Below are 20,427 nucleotides of genomic sequence, written 5' to 3' on the forward strand. Positions count from 1 at the left end.
ATTGAAGCTGAAATTTGGTAGTAGAATAGACGGTATGGTTTTGCAGTGTTTCCCCTACCATAGATCCGTTCCCCTGGACAATTTTGTTGCATAGATTTTTCGAATTGGGAAATACTGGCAGGGTTTTCCAGCACAGGACCTTTTTGGGCAGGCAACCCAAAGGTTTTCTCGTGGCCACTGCCACCACCTAAGCCCCTTTTTGAGCCAGGAAAAACCCTGACTGGTGTAATGTGAGGGCATTATGGCACCCTAAGCTCTTACCTTTGGTAGCGTATGCTTCGGCAATCATGGAGAGACGGTAGACGGGGGCTCCCACCAGTGCCAGCTCGTCCAGGGTCACTTTGCCAATCTGGTTGGCCTCACTATACTCCCTCCACATAGGACAGCATGGCCATCAACATACTAGCCTCTTGCATGTAGTCTGGCTAGGCACAAAAGGAAAGAGAAAAGACAGTTACTGTGTCGCCATATGTTTTCTCCTGAACACAAAAATATATGTTCAGATTTCAGAGAAAAAGGGTACATACAAGCAGCATGAGGGAGTGAGGCAGTAATATGAGGTTATACAATTCAAAGGGGATTCTCTCAGTTTGGGAAAGCAGTGAGTGTACAGCCAGATCCTGATTAAACCAGTGTTACCCTTTTGCAGTATTATAATACTGTTAGAAGACTGGACTACACTGTTATAACACTTACAAGAGTAAACTAGACTGGAGACTGGACATATGACGAATACTAATGCCTAGAAGGCCAGCATCCAGGAGTCGCCTCTTCACTGTTGACATCGAGACTGGTGTTTTGCGAGTACTATTTAATGAAGCTGCCAGTTAAGGACATGTGAGGCGCCTGTTTCTCAAACTAGTGTTACAGTATGTTTGGGGTAAATCCAATACAGCACATTACTGATTATCACTCTCTATTTTTTCAATTAGTGGTGGCTGCATCATGTTATGGGTATGCTTGTAATCGTTAAGGACTGGAGAGTATTTCAGGATAAAAAAAATCAACAGAATGGAGCTAAGCAACAGGCAAAATCCTAGAAGAAAACCTGGTTCAGTCTACTTAACACCAGACACTTGGAGATTAATTCACCTTTCAGCAGGAAAATAACCTGAAACACAAGGCCAAATCTACAATGGAGTTGCTTACCAAGAAGACAGTGAATGTTCTTGGGTGGCAGAGTTTCAGTTTTGACTTAACTCTGCTTGAAAATTTGTGGCAAAACTTGATGGTTATCTAGCAATGATCAACCAATTTGACAGAGCTTGAATAATTTGTAAAATTATAAATGGGCAAATGTTTTATAATCCAGAGTGTGCAAAACTCTAAGACGTACCTAGAAAGACTCGCTGTCGTCGCTGCCAAAGGTGATTCTAACATGTGCTGACTCAAGGGTGTGTACCAGTCAAAAGTTTGGACGCACCTACTCATTTCAAGGTGTTTCTTTATTTTACTATTTTCTACATTGTCACATAATAGTGAAGACTTCAAAACTATGAAATAACACATGGAATCATGTAGTAACCGAAAAGTGTTAAACAAATCAAAATATATTTTATATTTGAGATTCTTCAATGTAGCCACCCCTTGCCTTGATGGCAGCTTTGCAAACGCTTGGCATTCTCTCAACTCGCTTCTTGAGATAGTCACCTGGAATGCATTTCAGTTAACAGGTGTGCCTCGTTAAAAGTTCATTTGTGGAATTTCTTTCCTTCTTAATGCGTTTGAGCCAATCAGTTGTGTTGTGACATGGTAGGGGTGGTATATACTGTAGAAGATATCCCTATTTGCTAAAAGACCAAGTCTATATTATGACAAGAACAGCTCAAATAAGCAAAGAGAAACAACAGTCCATCATTACTTCAAGACATGCAGGTCAATCAGTCCGGAAAATTTCAAGAACTTTGAAAGTTTCTTCAAATGCAGTCGCAAAAACCATCAAGAGCTATGATGAAACTGGTTCTCATGACGACCGCCACAGGAAAGGAAGACCCAGAGTTACCTCTGCTGTAAAGGATAAGTTCATTAGTTACCAGCCTCAGAAATTGCAGCCCAAATAAATGCTTCACGGAGTTCAAGTAACAGACACATCTCAATATCAACTGTTCAGAGGAAGTTGTGTGAATAAGGCCTTCATGGTCAGATTGCTGCAAAGAAACCACTACTAAAGGACACCAATAATAAGAAGAGACTTGCTTGGGCCAAGAAACACGAGCAAGGGACACGAGACTGGTGGATATCTGTCCTTTTGGTCGGATGAGTGCGATTTCTGGTTCCAACCGCCGTGTCTTTGTGAGATGCAGAGTAGGTGATCTCCGCATGTGTGGTTCGCTCCGTGAAGCATGGAGGAGGAGGTGTGATGGTGTGGGGGTGTTTTTCTGCTGACACTGTCTGATTTATTTACAATTCAAGGCTCACTTAACCAGCATGGCTACCTCAGCATTATGCAGTGATATGCCATCCCATCTGGTTGGCGCTTAGTGGGACTATCATATGTTTTTCAACAGGACAATAACTCAACACTGGTTGAGAGAATGCCAAGACTGTAAAATGCTGTCATCAAAGCAAAGCAAAACAATTAAATGACTTAAATGCAAAGGGTGGATACTTTGAAGAATCTCAAATATAAAATATATTTAGATTTGTTTAATTGTTTTTTTGGTTACTACATGATTCCATATGTGTTATCTCATATAAAGAAAACCCATGAATGAGTAGGCGTGTCCAAACTTTAAACATGTACTGTATTTGTTGTGTGACAAAAACACAACTCTTTAGATTGGCCTTTTATTGTCCCCAGCACAAGGTGCACATGTCTAATGACCATGCTGTTTAATCAGCTTCTTGATATGCCACACCTGTCTGGTTGATGGATTATCTTGGCAAAGGAGAAATACTAACTAACTGGGATGTAAACAAAGTGTACACAAAATTTGAGAGAAACAGTATTTTTGTATGTATGTAAAATTCAAGGGATCTTTTATTTCAACTCATGAAACATGGAACCAACACTTCACATGTTGCATTTATATTTTTGTTCAGTATATAAACCATTATTCAACCAAGCTTAATAGGTTTACAATTTTGTAAAGTAATTTACCTATTGTCAAAAGCACCATTAAATGATAAAAACATATATGTTTTTTGATGTGAACCGTTTGTGAACCCGTTTTTGCCATTGAGCCTGGGCATCAGACTACACATCTGTATTGCAGAATACAGTAGCTAGCCTGAAATGACAAAGTGAGTGCGTATGCACGATCAAAGAAGCTTCGGGTTTTCGCTAAATATAAACTACTGGTGTGTTCAAGATCATTATTTAATTCTAACAGACGCATGACCTCTAGAAGTAGCTGGCTACTTGACAGCCACTCGCAAAGGAAGTTTCATTCACGTAGACGCGCTGACGTGGTTAGGAAAGCCCGTGGATTCCGTTCCCTGTTCCAGGCCCCAAATCTTTAAGTGAACCGCAGAGCAAATCTTACCATTTGATATTAGTTTGGCAGAGAGCTGCCGTACAAGCTCTGGTATCTTGTCCCATTGCCCTTCCGAACGGCTTCGTTCTATCTCTGTCTCGAGTCGTGACCCAGACTTTCTCGCTGTCATGTTCAGTTCAGACTCTAGCAGAGACCAAAACACAACAGCCACGAAGCGTCAGCTGCGACACGGGTTGGAAAAGTTAATCGGAAGGGAAACAGCGATACCCACTGGTAGCTGTCACTCTCACATCTGTCAGATGTGAAACTTAATTCATGTTTTATTGCCATTTCCAAAACTGCATGCAAGGACATAATCACACAGCTATGTATTGTTTCACTATGTTTACTTTTTGTTTAGTCAACTTTTCTCATGTTCATGAACATACAGGCAGTCATGATGAAATCTAAATACTTAACACCACCTTAATATTGATACTCTCCCAAAAGGCTTTAGTACAAGACTACTCCTTGCTGCAACCTTGCATACAACATACACGTCATTTGTTCTGCTTTTGACAAAACAGTTCATATTATTTTCACACCAACATTCACATTAGTACACTTCAATACACATTTCAAATATTGATCTTAGTCTTGGCAGTTGTGTTTGGGCAAGTAAAAAAAAGCTTTCATTAAACACTTGGCTGTTTAGGTAGGAGAAATTGGTTGTGGCAACTTTTAAACAAGACTAATCTCCAAACTGTTCTGTGATTTAGGGGCATATCTTTATCCCAAGTAAAACAGTTTAAGATGTTTTTTTTACTCTGTTGTAGAAATATGGACATAGATGCTGACCTCAAGCACACATGACATGAAATGAGATTATGGAAAAGCTAAGTGTAGAAAAAGTAATGTGCATTTCACTGGATCTTCTCAGAAAATTGTATTGGGTTCTAAAAAAATACAAAGTTTATAGACAGATTTTTCCCTTTATTTATATAAAACATGCAGGCTCCTTTTATTCTGTACATTAAGACAGTGGTTCCTTTCTAGCAAACCTACAGCATCTCAAAGTGAGGTACAAGTAGGGTTGTAACTTGCCCAAAATTCACAGGTTTTCCAGAAATCTAGGGCAGATTTTCCTGCTTATTCGCTTCTGATTCTGGGACACTTTCAACCGGGTTATCTGGAAAACCTAGGAATTTTGGGAACATTACTAGAATTTTAAAACCCTATGTAGGAATGTCATTAAGACAGACAGCAAGAAACAGATGAATACTGCATTGGAAGATGTAAGACATAAGTGTTAAAGTTATACAGACAGTCATCACCAGTACCGTACCACTAACAAAGAATTTATCATAAATTACAAAAAGTACAACTAGCAGAGATGGGTATGGCAAGAGATAATAGATACTTATCAATGTACATTAGAGGCTGATATACTGATCTATACTGATGTCCCATGTAACTTTCTATAGATCCTGCAGTGTTAGTCCATTATACAGTACATTTTCTCATCTGAATGCTTTGAGCTACTGTTAAGGCAAACCTGTAGAAAGAGAGTCTGGAAACTCGTGTTCTCCATATCTGTCTGTCTTACCCAATAAAAATGACATTGGAACATGGTCATATTCACACCTAGTCGCACACAATACTATTTAGAGGACCCACACCCATCTCACGAAATTAACAAAAAAATTGTATTTCATATAAATTGTATTTTAAGTATTTAATTCAGAATTCATTAGAAAACTTGAAATAGGCAGAAGATGGCACCATGGGGATCTTTGAATAACTCCTGAGCTTTGGAGAGGGAGTGGTGCAAGTTGACCTGAAAATTAGGAGTGTTTAATAGTGTATTTGCCTTTCTGGAGCTGAGAGACGTACAGCTTGGATTTACTGCCGTCTAGTCGTTTGAACCAAACCTCATCGTGGTTGATTGTGGTAATTATGGCTCTTTGGACAGAGGGGGGCAAGAGAAGATTAAACATTGAAATTGTTAGATAAAGGACATAAAATACTTTACTTCCAAAAAAGTATATTTCACAAGGATGCCAGTATCCTCACCTTGTGGGAAATTCATCTTTCTTGTCGATGCATATCATCTGTCCACGGCAGTACCATTCTCCGTCATAACTCAACTTTCCCTCTTCTGATCGAGCATTATGCTGATACTTTTCATTCTTATTGGTGGAGACTGCAATTTAATGTTTGGTGGAGAAAAAAAAAATGTTTGTCACAAAAGTACACAATCCAAGTTGGTATAGTAACTTCTTATAAAGTATAATTTCAACTTGCTGACATTAAATTGTGTTTATTAAGCATGGTGTTCATTCATAGTTTGGTTCAGAAAACCAAAAAGAGACGAGGGGCAGGATCTCACAATAACAGAATAGAGTGAGTAAACAATTTACAGCACAAGTCTTTAATTCAAAATGGAAGTTGAGTCTTACCATCAGTTTTACCTCTGTGAGGTCCCAAAGTAGCCACAGCCTTTAAGATATTAAAATTGTTAGAATATGATCATAATCATCATATAAATCCAAAACATACTAATATAATACTAATAATAAATTACATTTAGCAGAAGCTTTTATCCAAAGCGACTTACAGTCACACATACATGTATAGGTTGTGTCAGGAATCGAACCCACTATCCTGGCTCTACCAACTGAGCTACAGGACCATACTATGCATCGACGAGGCATGGTACCTTTCTGACTGCTGTCCAATCCTCCAGTATATCCAAGTCTTGTAACATGTAGACAATATATGGTCGTACGGATGTTAAGGAAATACAGGTGTATATAAAGGCAAGTGTGAATGTGCGGTGGGTGGGACAAGTACACACACAACACAGACCAAGATTGTAATAAAAAAAATGAGACTCATTCTGTTGAGACTCAGACGATGAAAGAGGATATCTGACACAACAACTGGCTTCTTCTTTTTGTCTGGACTAAATGGATCTTTCCTCTTGTTCTTCCTTGACTGCAGCTCATCTTTCCAGAGCTCTGAGAAAAGGAGGGTCAATGAGGAAAGGGAATATTAAGACATGCCACTATCAGACAGTTTCCTGGACACAGACTGAGCCTAGTCCTGGACTAAAAAGCATGCTCCATTAAAATAGCTTTAAAGTCCAGGACTAGGCTTGCAACTGTCTGGGGAACTAGCCATATGAGAGCTGGGTTACGCATGCTACGTTAGTGGCTCGCGCAATGACTTGACGATACCTGAGGTTATGTCTATACTGTGCCTGTCCTCCTCCAGTCGCCTGATCTTTTCCACAAGTTCACTCTGCACTGTATCAAACAATAGCAACTTCTCACTCTAAGACAAAACAAAGAGGAATCAATGGTTACAAATTATAATCAATTAAGCCACTATACAAATAAATTAATTCGACATCAGAGGTTTGAAGACGGACATGGGTAGAGCTATGATATGTGGACTTCCCAACAACAATGCTCACCTCCCAGTGCTGGAAAGCTGCTTGGATTTCACAGTCGTACTTGTTTTTTACAGACTCAATACAGAGCTCCCGGTAGATCCCTGAGAAGGAAAACAATTTGACAGTGAGACATGCCAGCATACTGTTCATTCAATTTTCTTCATCAGATTTAGTTTGGATGACAATTAGGAATAACTCATCTCATATGCATATACTGTACTCGATACCATCTACTGTATGCTGCCCTGTACCATCACTCATTCATATATCCTTATGTATATATTCTTTATCCCCTTACACTGTGTATAAGACAGTAGTTTTGGAATTGTTAGTTAGATTACTGGTTGGTTATCACTGCATTGTCGGAACTAGAAGCACAAGCATTTCGCTACACTCACATTAACATCTGCTAACCATGTGTATGTGACAAATAAAATTAGATTTGGAAACCTTAATTTATTAATCTGGTGTTCAATGCCGCAGCAATTTGTGAAATCAGTTTAAAGCTACATAAATAATATAATCCAAAGATTAGCTTGCGACAGACTTACCAGCAACCTTTGTTCTGATCTGCATGTTCTCCTGCAGATTTGCCAGGGGGTCCAGGTACTCCGAAGCCTTGCCTGCAATCACCTCCTGGAGTTTGGCATCCACCTGACTCAACCTCTCCTTGTACAACCTGAACAAAAACAGCATTGGCTACAATTGGTTAACCTTAGATACATTCACCTGTTTGACACACTGTGATGGAATTGAGACATATGTATAATGTAAATCCAATCAGTAAATGCAGTCAGAGACTTACTGGTCTTTCAGGTCTCCAAATTGTTTCTCCAGATTTGTCATTTCATCAAGGCACTCCACCCTTCTCCTTTCACAGTCCTCATCATCCATCTCTACAATACATGCATGATAGCCAAAATACCAATCAAACAGGTGCATTCATGTAACATGTGTAGCAAATCACTTGCAGTTTACAAACAAACTGGGTTGGTAAAACTATTCTTACCCGAGCTGTCCCCATCCTCTGACACGGACGAGCTCTCAGTGTCATCCTCGTCTGAACTGCTCCCATCTTGTTCTGGATAGTCGACTTCCATCTCCTCGTGGTTACTTTCTTTCTTTTCTCGAGAATGTACCGGCATGTTGACTGTCTTACCTGGATTTGAATCAGAATGCTTGTATCACAATGCCAAATAAATGAACTAGTCATAATAATGCTAGTTCAAAGCTTTACCTTACCTTCAACTACTAACAGAGTAATTGTATGTTGTACTTCCAACAAAAAAAGAGATAGATATCTACTTTAGAAATAGCTTCCAAAATCGTTGCAAAGCTAACGTTAGTTAGCGAATAAAACAACAACAAAAAACACCGGAAATTAAGATAGCTCGCTTGCTAGCTAGCGAGCTAGCAAGTGAAACTATCTTTCGAAAACTACACAGTTCATCGGATGACATGAATATGTCGGTAAGATTAGTATAAAAAAATAGCAATAGTAAAATATAAAATCAGAAAGATAAATAATATCGTTGTATGTCTGATTGAATAAGCGGTAAGCATTGATGGAAAGCTAGCTAACGTTAGCTAGCTAGCCAGCAAGCAAGCGTCCAAGCTAAAAACAAACGATAAATCGCAGCGGTTCAATGGCGCGTAATTGACGTGCATTTCGATGTCAGGGAATTGTAGTTGTTTTACAACAATGTCACCGTGAAGTAATTGTACAAAAGGGTTAGAACTCAAACTACATTCCCCAGGGTTTGACAAAGCAGCGCACCATCTCGTTAGACCATACAAATCAAATCAAGAAAAGTTGAGAATGAGAACATTGTCTTGAATTGTCAATTAATATGCTGATAATTAAAGCATGCGTGAAACCTTATGTAAATCAATATGTAGTTACAGTAGTACTGTAACTGTCTCGAATTTCCAGTTCATATGCTTATAATTAAAGCATGCATGAAAACGTATATAAGTCCATATGTAGTTACAGTACTACTGTAACTACATATTTCAATAAATACTGTCGGTATTTTCACTTCGCTAAATTCGCTTTCAGATCTAGATCTCAACTGAAATGACAGAACTGGGGTAAGCAATGTGGTGTCTGGCTTCAGATATTTTGCTGTTACCTGTCCAGTTCCATTCAAATCGGTGCATTTGTAGGAAGGAAGACAGGCATAGTCGCGGGAAGTCGGGGTGCTGAGCCCTGATAATAAAAATAAAAATAAATATATTTTAAGGCAGATGGCCTAGTGGTTAGAGTGTTGGGCCACTAACCGAAAGGTTGCTAGATTGAATCCCCGATCTGACAAGGTAAAAATCTGTCATTCTGCCCCTGAACAAGGCAGTTAACCACTGTTCCTAGGCTGTCATTGTAAATAATCATTTGTTCTATACTGATTTGCCTAGTTAAATAAATAAAATAATATATAATTTCTTTCTCACACAAAAGTACCCGCACTTGCCCTTTACAAGTCCTGTATTAGCGAACTGATATAGCCACCTGTAGTGCCGCAAATAAATGTTTTCTTTATTAGCATGGAAACTTGTTTACATTGCTAAAACAAGTGAAATAAACCTACAAATAATGGCAAAAACCAACAAAGCGAATTAAACAAAACAAAGAAAAAACAATCAGAGTAAACATTACACATAGAAAACGTTTATCTCTATCTCCCCTCTCACTCTTCCTCTTGTTTGACAGTCACAGAAGACAGTATGATAAATGTAGACTAATACAGTGCACTTTCACTTTTCCATGTAATGTGAAACTTGATTTTTTTATTAAATGGTCCACCCACAAGTAGTGGTCTTTGAAATTAAAATTTCAGATTGTTTGCTTGCTTGGGAAACATTATGCCATTCATTAGGATCTGACTGGCATCTAAAATGTTTCAAAGAATCAAACCAGACACTACATGAATATATATATATATATATATATATATATATATATATATATATATATATATATATATATATATATATATATATATAATTTATTTCTACCAGAATGGAGCGTTGAATTGCTCTGATTTCCATTAACTTGTTTTTCATATCTCAAGCTCCGCCATGTTTTGAGGAGAGGTGTGTTGTTTGGATTGCTAGCAACATTTTACATAAACTCTTATCTGCAAAATGCACACCTCTCACCGACTTTAATGTATTTGTATACATGTTATCGCCCTTGAAGGCTATTAGGTCGCAGTACATAATCAAATGATAACGGACCTCCAGCTCTCTTGTGGTTAGCAATCTTTTGAAGAAGATTAACAGGGGCTTGCTGCCTCCTACACAGATTCGTTCGTCTCCTTCTTTCGGAATGTTCTCAAAAAAGCCTCATGGGGACGTCAAAAAATCAACACCGAAAGTGTTGGATCCCAAAAAAGATGTACTGACACGCCTAAAACACCTGCGGATCGTTATAGGTAAGTCGAAATTAGACATTTTGTCGGCTATCTTGCTGGGCTAGCTATAGCTTGATGCTACAGCTAAACCAAAGCTATCCTAGTTGAAGTGAGTTTGCGAATTGTATCTGTTTTTAGTGCGGAGTAGCTAGCTAACGTGCCTAATTGTTGCTACTCCATCACTATACAGATGTTGCTAGCCATTATAACATGTTTTGTGTAATTGAAATGCTTAAAATAAATTTGATGTGCTGGTTGCATACTGATTGTATTCACAGTGGCTCAAACTGGTCCATATCTAGTTTATTCTATTCTGCGAATAATTCGAGATTGCGAGATGTCAACCATGTTTTGATTTGGTCAGTGTTTCCGGGGTCCTCGGGACGTGCTTAACCTAAACCCCTACCGAACTTGAACCATATTACATTTCAACCTCAATGGGGTAGGGACGTCCCAAGGATGATATACCGTCCCATTTGTCAATATGTGTCTTAAGGGATTTATCTCTGTCTTGCCCCTTGCCTTCTGCACAATTTGTGGACTGAAGATGCAACATATACTAGAGCCAGATTTGAGATGTCAGGCAATTAGCTAATTGGAGGAGTTCATTAAGAACTGCCTGCAAAACGGAGCCTGTCTGGAGGATGGGATTGGGTCTGTAGGCGGCACTGGGTGGACCCTGTGAAAAAACAGAAGATGTAAACCAGGGCTTCCTTTGGGATTAGTCAGGAAAGTCAGTCCTAGAGAGAACAGAGTCCTACTGTTTCACCAAGTGTCCTGAGTTTAAAGCCAAAAGCCCTCTTGTTGCATGGTCTGTACCAAGGCTTTAAAAATATGATCTTGAGAGGAAATGGACTGGAGATTGTTAAATTCTGTTGTATTTGTAGAAGCTATGAAAAACATAACTTCATGGCATTGTGACTTGTGAGTGAAACATTGCTGCTCCATCTCATGAACCCATTTCCCCCATTGTGTTCAAGGCACATACCAAATTTCCTGCTTCCAATGTCCCCCAGTACAGCAACTGGTGTAGGAACGCAGACTGTCATCAGCTCATTGTGCATATGTGCCAGTAGCTGATGGAGCATTTAAGACAACTAAAAATAACAACGGTCATCAGTGATGTTTAGATTGGAAAGCCGGAACTCTAGAAAGATGCCCGGGGGACTGTTCAAAACCAGATGGACCTTGTTTTTTTCAGAGTTCCCAGCTGTCTTGAACCCACTGTATGAAGTCTGATATTTCTAAGTTCTCAGTTGTTTTGGATGCGGCAAGAGGTTGGAGAGGTGTGTGTGTGTTACTGAGAAACATCATAGCCACATACTGTGTAATAAAAATGTAATGTGTTTAAATGTAATGTGTTAAGCCTAGCATTTCGTCTTATTGGTTGTTGAAAAAATAATATAGGCTAATTCATTTAAAACTATAGGCTAATAATATAACTTTAGTATAGCAAAAAAATAGGCTAATTGTGAGTGTAAAACCTGATTTTATGTCGTTGCCTTAGCTAACTGTAGAAGCTTGTGTGCAGCACTTTTATTTCAAAAGTGCTGCACACATGGTGTACAACTAGAGTGGCTTCAGTTTTCCAGGGAGTAGGTTAGGAACTGCGCTCTGTGGAAATTGGATGGGTGTACCCTGGCCAGCTCACTCCATGGGGAATTTCAGGCCCAAGATAACAATCACACAATCATGTTGGGGATATAGGCTAGGCCTAGTAGGGAGTTGTGTGGCTGTGGTCCAGCACTGCCTGACCATAATGGCAGCTGAGTAATGGATGACAAGCTTCAGGCATGACGCCACACAGGATGTGTAACCTAAGCTCAGTCAGTGTTTCCCATGGCTTAATCAACATCCATGGCTCCTTTTTTAAAGAAAATCTTCAATGGAAAAACATAATCAAATGTATTCTTCACATACTTCGTAAACAACAGGCAGTTAAATGCTTACTTATGGGCCCTTCCCAACAATGCAGAGAGAAATAATATAAAAGTAAAATGTGCAGTTGAAGTCAGAAATTTACGTACACTGTAGCCAAATACATTTAAACACAGTTTTTGACAATTCCTGACATTTAATCAGAGTAAAAAGTCCCTGTCTTATGTCAGTTAGGACACCACTTTATTTTAAGAATGTGAAATGTCAGAATAGAGCGAATGATTTCTTTCTTTCATCACATTCCCTGTGGGTCAGAAGTTTACATGCACTCAATTAGTATTTGGTAGTATTGCCTTTTAAATTGTTTAAGTCAAATGTTTTGGGTAGCCTTCCACAAGCATTCTACAATAAGTTGTGAATTTTGGCCCATTCCTTCTGACAGAGCTGGTGTAACTGAGTCAGGTTTGTAGGCCTCCTTGCTCTCACACGCTTTTTCAGTTCTGCCCACAAATTTTCTATGGGATTGAGGTCAGGGCTTTGTGATGACCACTCCAATACTTTGACATTGTTGTCCTTAAGCCATTTTGCCACAACTTTGGAAGTATGATTGGGGTCATTGTCCATTTGGAAGACCCATTTGCAACCAAGCTTTTAAGTTCCTGACTGATGTCTTGAGATGTTGCTTCAATATATCCACATAATTTTCCCGCCTCATGATGCCATCTATTTTGTGAAGTGCACCAGTCCCTCCAGCAGCAAAGCAACCCCACAACATGATGCTGCCACCCCTGTGCTTCACGGTTGGGATGGAGTTCGTCAGCTTGCAAGCATCCCCCTTTTTTCTCCAAACATAACAATGGTCATTATGGCCAAACAGTTCTATTTTTGTTTCATCAGACCAAAGGACATTTCTCCAAAAGTACAATCTTTGTCCCCGTGTGCAGTTGCAAAACGTAGTCTGGCTTTTTTATGGTGGGTTTGGAGCAGTGGCTTCTTCCTTGTTGAGCAGCCTTTCAGGTTATGCCAATATAGGACTTGTTTTACTGTGGATATTAGAGGTCGACCGATTAATCGGAATGGCCGATTTAATTTGGTCCGATTTCAAGTTCATAACAATCGGAAATCGGTATTTTTGGACACCGATATGGCTGATATCTTTTCTTTTTTTTATACCTTTATTTAATCTTTATTTAACTAGGCAAGTCAGTTAAGACATTCTTATTTTCAATCACTGCTTAGGAACGGTGGGTTAACTGCCTCGTTCAGGGGCAGAATGACAGATTTTTAACTTGTCAGCTCGGGGGATTCAATCTTGCAACCTTACAGTTAACTAGTCCAACGCTCTAACCACCTGCCTCTCATTGCACTCGACGAGGAGACTGCCTGTTACGCGAATGCAGTAAGCCAAGGTAAGTTGCTAGCTAGCATTAAACATACCTTATAAAAATCAATCAATTAATCATAATCACTAGTTAACTACACATGGTTGATGATATTACTAGTTTATCTAGCATGTCCTGTGTTGCGTATATTCGATGCGGTGCGTATCGTTGCTCCAATGTGTACCTAACCATAAACATCAATGCCTTTCTTAAAATCAATACACAGAAGTATATATTTTTAAACCTGCATATTTAGCTAAAAGAAATCCAGGTTAGCAGGCAATATTAACAAGGTGAAATTGTCACTTCTCTTGCGTTCATTGCACACAGAGTCAGGGTATATGCAACAGTTTGGGCCGCCTGGCTCGTTGCGAACTAATTTGCCAGAATTTTACGTAATTATGACATAACATTGAAGGTTGTGCAATGGAATAGGAATATTTAGACTTCTGGATGCCACCCGTTAGATAAAATACGGAACGGTTCCGTATTTCACTGAAAGAATAAACGTCTTGTTTTCGAGATGATAGTTTCCGGTTTCGACCAATGACCTAAGGCTCGTATTTCTGTGTGTTATCATGTTATAACTAAGTCTATGATTTGAGTCTGACTGAGCGATGGTAGGCACCACCAGGCTCGTAAGCATTCATTCAAACAGCACTTTCGTGCGTTTGCCAGCAGCTGTTTATGACTTCAAGCCTATCAACTGGGGCGGCAGGGTAGCCTAGTGGTTAGAGCGTTGGACTAGTAACCGGAAGGTTGCAAGTTCAAACCCCCAAACTGACAAGGTACAAATCTGTCATTCTGCCCCTGAACAGGCAGTTAACCCACTGTTCCTAGGCCGTCATTCAAAATAAGGATTTGTTCTTAACCGACTTGCCTAGTTAAATAAAGGTAAAATAAAAAATAAAAATAAACTCCCGAGATTAGGATGGTGTAACCGATGTGAAATGGCTAGCTAGTTAGCTGGGTGCGCGCTAATAGCGTTTCAAACGTCACTCGCTCTGAGACTTGGAGGGGTTTTCCCCCGCGGCTTTTGTGGAGCGATGGGTAACGCTGCTTCGAGGGTGGCTGTTGTCGTTGTGTTCCTGGTTCGAGCCCAGGTAGGAGCGAGGATAGGGACGGAAGCTATACTGTTACACTGGCAATACTAAAGTGCCTATAAGAACATCCAATAGTCAAAGGTTAATGAAATACAAATTGTATAGAGAGAAATAGTCCTATAATTCCTATAATAACTACAACCTAAAACTTCTTAACTGGGAATATTGAAGACTCATGTTAAAAGGAACCTCCAGCTTTCATATGTTCTCATGTTCTGAGCAAGGAACTTAAATGTTAGCTTTTTTATGTGGCACATATTGCACTTTTACAACACTGTTTTTGCATTATTTAAACCAAATTGAACATGTTTCATTATTTATTTGAGACTAAATAGATTTTTATTTATGTATTATATTAAGTTAAAATAATCGTGTTCATTCAGTATTGTTGTAATTGTCATTATTACAAATATATATAAATAAAAAAATCATTGATTAATTGGTATCAGCTTTTTTTGGTCTTTCAATAATCAGTATCTGCGTTGAAAAATCATAGTCGGTCGACCTCTAGTAATGATGCAGAGCTACACAGAACAAAAGCAGAAAAATACAAAGCGCACACTTCCAACAGCTAACCAAGTTCAAGTCGAACAGTCATTTGAAAGAGTAAGAACATTTCAGCGAGACAAGTCAAAGGCGAAATCCATTGACGCAAAGATAATTAAATTCATTGCTCTTAACAATCAACCGTTCTCTGTTGTGGATGATGTTGGCTTTCACCAACTGGTTCGAGCACCTCGAGCTCCGGTACACACTACCATGTAGGTGCTATTTTTCAAATGTTGCCCTGCCGGAGTTACATGGTATTGTTGAAACGCACATCCATGAGCTACTTGCTATGGATGTCACTGCTATTAGCTTCAGGACTGACATTTGGACAAGCGCTGTCCCGCCCCATGAGCATGCTGATTCTGACAACACAGTGAGTCGACAAGGATTTCGTACTGAGGAAAGCCGTATTGCTCAAGAATGTGCTGTTCTCATACCGCTGCTTCCATTTCAATGGCATTTGAGAACATGTTTGAAACATGAACACACTAGCTAGCTCCATTCGAACAACTGACTGAGAAATAATCTCAACTGCGTCTGCAGGAGACGTGACGCCCTCTGCCATGGCATTGAAACGCCAAGATGGAATTGGACGCAGCGACAGTGCACACCGAGGAAGAGCGGCCACGGACAGACAGAGCTGAAACTCCACTGCTTGACGTGTATGATGAAATCCTGGTTGAGACTGAGCAAATTGATAAAGAACCAGCACAGCAATTAAGTGAAAGAAATAGGTTTTGATTATGTTTCACTGGTAATGGGGACATACGTAAATGCCAATAAAATAACTTTGGTCATTTGTGTGTGTGTAACTATTTAACTGTATAAGAATGCTTAAAATGTTTATTATCGGTATTGTATTTTTTTGGCAAGGAAAATATCGGTTATCAGCATCAGCCAAAAATGTTGTTTCGGTGCATCCCTAGTTTTAACCATGTTTTGAAGCTATGTGGTGTTTGTACATTTTTCTTTTGGAACTAGCTTATATTTTGGGTTCTGATAGGGTATGATTGTTGAACTAACCTCATAAGTTATATTCTTGAAGAATCATTGCGTACATATTAGGCATGCACGGGAGAGGACAAGTGCCCGTATTAGGACCTGCTCCGCTTCCTGTTTGAGGCAGGGTCATACTCTAGGGATGTTGTAGAGCATGAACCTTCAGGAGCGAGTCACGGCTTTGTTTGTCGAGAACAACAGGGTCTTGTCCCGGGTCATGTCATGGTTCTTTGCACTGGGGGACACTGTGGAGTCAACAGTGATGGAGAGGTATTTGAGCGGGCAGACCTTCCCCGGGAGGAAGAGCAGCTCCGTCTTGTTGAGCTTGAGATGGTGAGCCGACATCCAAGCTAAGATATCTGCCAGGCACGCAGAGATGCGTGTCGCCATCTGGGTGTTAGACAGGGGGGAGGAGGAAGATGACAACAATGTTAAGCTTGAGTGGACAAGTGACAGTGACGTCATGGAATTCAAATGGGGAGAGGGAGAAAAGAGAATCTCCACTTAGGAGAAATGAGTAGCCATGTGCCACTACTGCGATGGCTCTCTCACTAGGAGAGAATATGGATAACTGAGTTTCATATTATTCTTTGTAACTCTTTCTAAGGTGGCTAAGTGGCTGCAATTTATGGAACATGCCAAAACTTAGGAGATAACATTTGATGGCGAATTCAAATCCGTTTTCCCTAAATCAATGCTTCTGATAAATCAAGCTCCAGAACCAGCCATAGAACCAGCTGGCTAATCATTTGAATACAGTATAGTAAAAAAGAAAAACCCAGCAACAACAGTTAACATTAGCTAGCTAGATAAGGTTAGCAGGATAGCAAGCTAGCTAGATAAAATTAACATGCTAGCTAGCTACACTGACAGCTGTCAGTACCCTATTTGTTGATTTTTATCAACTCCGTGGAAATTCCCACACCCAATTCGTGAACATGTTTAAGTCACCTTCGTCATTCTTCATAGGTGGAACCTAAAGATGCATTTCCTCTCAAGGACAGGAAATTACATTGAAATAGTAGTGACAACTTTAAATGCCCCATGACACCAATGCAATACCATGTCAAAAGAGCCAACTCATACAGGCAATGTGTATGGTTGGACCCAGTCAGTGTTACCAATCACAGTAGTGTGATCATGTGCTGTAGACAAAGACTTGGCAGAATTCAGTGTTGTTGACTACAGTCTTCATGTAAATATGACCCGAGAGAGGGCCAGCCTCTCCACACACTAAGGTTGCTTCCCAAATGTCACCCTATTCTCTATGTAGCACACTACTTTTGGCCAAATATTTGGTTTAAAAAGTAGGGCCAGTTTCCCAGTATTTTTTTCCATAGCAAAAATGAAAACACAAAGCAGACTAGGGCTGACCCCGTTTAGTCAACTGGTCAATAGGCTGTTGGTCGACCAAATGTCTTTCTGTTAATGCATTCAATATATTGTTATTATTATGAGTCGTGTACCGTTCTGATTGTTGGAGTGGACGTGTTGTTTGCAGAGCTCACCTATATCATTCCAATTCATGAGTTTTGTCAATTTATTAATTGTCTTTTGTTCAGTAAGGACACACACCTGATTTTGCATATAAATGTAGGCTACCTGACCTGTGTGCAAATGTACCCCTATAAATGTGTCCATTTGGGGAGCTCTGGTACTATTTCTGATTGTCTTATATCACCACCAGTAATGAGTTTTGAGCTTAAAGCTTTAAAAAAAAGAAATAAAGATTACAAATATCACATCAAACAGCAAGTAAACAGTCTGTTTTTAGAATCCATTGAGAATGACAATAGTTACTCAATGTATTTTACAATTATTTCCAACTATCTCCCTTTCGATAACCAGTCGGTATGAAAGGGAAACATGTAATGTTCTAACCCAGTGGAAACGTCATAAAATACCTGATTTAATTCTTATCTCTTGCACAAATAGCCTACAGTTGTGTCTGTCCCGAGGGCCCAGAATATTGTTGTTGCAAGTTTGCTAGCTGGAGCTTCGGGACAGATACAGTTGATAAGTCGATACAATTTTTCAAGTTTGTTGCAGACCGCCATGCATAGCCAATTGGATTTCTCAGGTATTTTTTTATCAGGGTATTTTTGACCTGCAGGCCGCAATTTTTTGTTGGCATTATGTAGGATGTTTTTACATAGTTGACAATAGGAGTTACTTTTAGATTTGTATAATTGTATGTTTAGATTGAATTCAGATTAACCACATGACAATGATTTTGAGTTACAAAGCCTATTATAAATTAAATATAACCGTTGCACAAAAATGTGCATATGAAAATCATAACTGATATGCAGATCGGTAGAAATGGTAAGATATAAATTGGCACTCCAAATGGAAAAGGGTGCCGACGCCTGGTGTACTTCAGGAGTGTAACGGCAGGATCTGAGAAGGTCTGCAGCAGTGGGAGGAGGAGGGCTGGGAACAGGTGTTTTTCTTCTAGTTTGGCTATCTTAAACTATGGCTTCCTCTTGAGTCATTTGTGTGTCTTAATTATTGAATCAAACCGTGTGCATAAAGTGTCAGACAAGCTCAGTACATATAGTTTATTTTATTAAAACACAGGGTGTGTCTCTATATGGAAAAATACACTCTTTACAATTTCGGTTTTCGCCAAACATTATTGGACCCGTGTCGTCCGAAAAGTTATACTTTGAATTACTAATCTGTCCATAAAACATTCCTCCAAGAGTCTTGATGATCATCCAGGTGCTTTTTGGCAAACTTGACTCAAATCCTTGGATGAGATGGGTCCCATTAAGTCTGGCGAAAACCAAACACTGCATTCCACGGTAAGACCCTCATACCAACGGACAAGCATGGTGGTAGTAGTGTGATGGTTTGGGGATGCTTTGCTGCCTCAGGATCTGGACAACTTGTCTTAATAGAAGGAACCATGTATTTAGCTCTTTATCAAAGAATTCTACAGGAGAATGTCAGGCCATCCGTCTGTAAGGTGAAGTGCAGCTGGGTCGTGCAACCAGACAATGATCCAAAACACACAATCAAGCCTACATGAAAATGATTAAAAAGCAACAAATTTGAAGTTTTAAAATGGCCTAGTCAAAGTCCTAATTGAGATGTGGCAGGACTTGAAATAAGCCGGTCATGCTTAAAAACCCGCAAATGTTGCAGAGTTAAAGCAGTTCTGCATGCAAGAGTGAACCAAATTCCTCCACAGCAATGTGAGAGACTGGAAGCATCAACAACTACAGGAAGCATTTAGTGGCAGTCATTACAGCTGAAGGTGGCACAACCAGTTATGTGTAAGGGGGCAGTTATTTTTCACACAGGGGAATTAGGATTTGCATAAATAAAATAGTATACATGTTTTAGCTCAGGTTCCCTTTATCTAATATTAGGTTTTGGTTGAAGATCTGATAACATTCCGTATCAAAAGCATGTAAAAATAGAGAAAATCAGAAAGGGGGCAAATACTTTTTCACGGCACTGTATAGGGTGCCATTTCAGATGCATGCTGCCTCTTTCTGAATAAGAGACTCTTGTGTTCTATTTTTGAACTGCAATACTGCTGCTTGGCTTGCTGCTATCTCAGCAGAGCAAGTCAACAAGAACATGCCCCCATTCCCCAAGCTAAGCCATTGTTTAGGACAGAGCAGTTCCGGGCTGGCCCTCAACTGGGCAAACTGAGGAAGCTGGATGTGTGTGTGTGTGTACTGTTTGGCAGATATTAATATTACCTGTTGACAAGTGTAGTTCTTCAGCCAAGCCATGGCAAAATTAGTTCGGATTAGTTGGTACCTTTGGCCCCAAAATAGTTTTCTTCATTTTGGATTTGTCACGTGCTGAACTGAGAGGGTGTTGCAGTGATGCAGATGGACTGTCATCGAGAGGAGAGTTTTGTTAAGGAGAAATGTTTGAGCTTTGTGTAATGGTACAGGACAATTCAAAAGTAACAGAATGATGCCGAGACTCAGATTGTTCACTTTAAAATGCATGTCAAACAAAAAAAACAATGATTGCACTTGAAGAACAGTGCAGATCAGATGCAAGGTTGGGAACAGAATGACGCACAAACAGCACAAACCGTTAGTCATTGTGCATGGAGTTGTATTGCTTGTCTAACTTTGTAGTCATTGTTTTTTAGTTTGTTCACTTTAAAATGTATGCCAATCTGAGTCTTAGAATTGTTTCTTGGCTGCAGTTGACTGAGTCTCTTCCGTCAGTTATTTGAGATATGCTCCATAGCACCGAGAG

The 20,427-nt window shown here is 39.6% G+C and overlaps 2 protein-coding genes and 1 pseudogene across 6 annotated transcripts in view; 1 reads left to right on the plus strand and 2 right to left on the minus strand.

Annotated features, from left to right (window-relative positions):
• Window positions 1-3,657, minus strand: part of LOC124046951 — a 128,342-nt pseudogene extending 124,685 nt beyond the window's left edge.
• Window positions 3,658-4,392: 735 nt separating this feature from the next.
• brms1la (BRMS1 like transcriptional repressor a) lies at window positions 4,393-8,562 on the minus strand. Its single transcript, XM_046364614.1, has 11 exons — window positions 8,116-8,562; window positions 7,883-8,032; window positions 7,679-7,769; window positions 7,425-7,552; window positions 6,895-6,974; window positions 6,656-6,752; window positions 6,347-6,436; window positions 6,136-6,200; window positions 5,876-5,915; window positions 5,490-5,619; window positions 4,393-5,378 (listed from the first exon to the last, which is right to left on the minus strand). The coding sequence occupies exons 2-11, from the start codon at window positions 8,016-8,018 to the stop codon at window positions 5,261-5,263; spliced, it is 975 nt and encodes a 324-aa protein (XP_046220570.1). The 5' UTR covers window positions 8,019-8,032; window positions 8,116-8,562; the 3' UTR covers window positions 4,393-5,260.
• A 1,376-nt stretch (window positions 8,563-9,938) lies between these two features.
• Window positions 9,939-20,427, plus strand: part of ralgapa1 (Ral GTPase activating protein catalytic subunit alpha 1) — a 124,127-nt gene continuing 113,638 nt past the window's right edge. For all 5 annotated transcript variants that reach the window (XM_046367160.1, XM_046367156.1, XM_046367159.1 and 2 more), the window contains exon 1: window positions 9,939-10,304. In XM_046367160.1, the coding sequence (XP_046223116.1) occupies window positions 10,199-10,304 (106 nt within the window). In that variant the 5' untranslated portion in view covers window positions 9,939-10,198. The remainder of the gene's footprint in view (window positions 10,305-20,427) is intronic.

Source organism: Oncorhynchus gorbuscha, linkage group LG10 (assembly GCF_021184085.1).
Source record: "Oncorhynchus gorbuscha isolate QuinsamMale2020 ecotype Even-year linkage group LG10, OgorEven_v1.0, whole genome shotgun sequence".
NCBI lineage: Eukaryota > Metazoa > Chordata > Actinopteri > Salmoniformes > Salmonidae > Oncorhynchus > Oncorhynchus gorbuscha.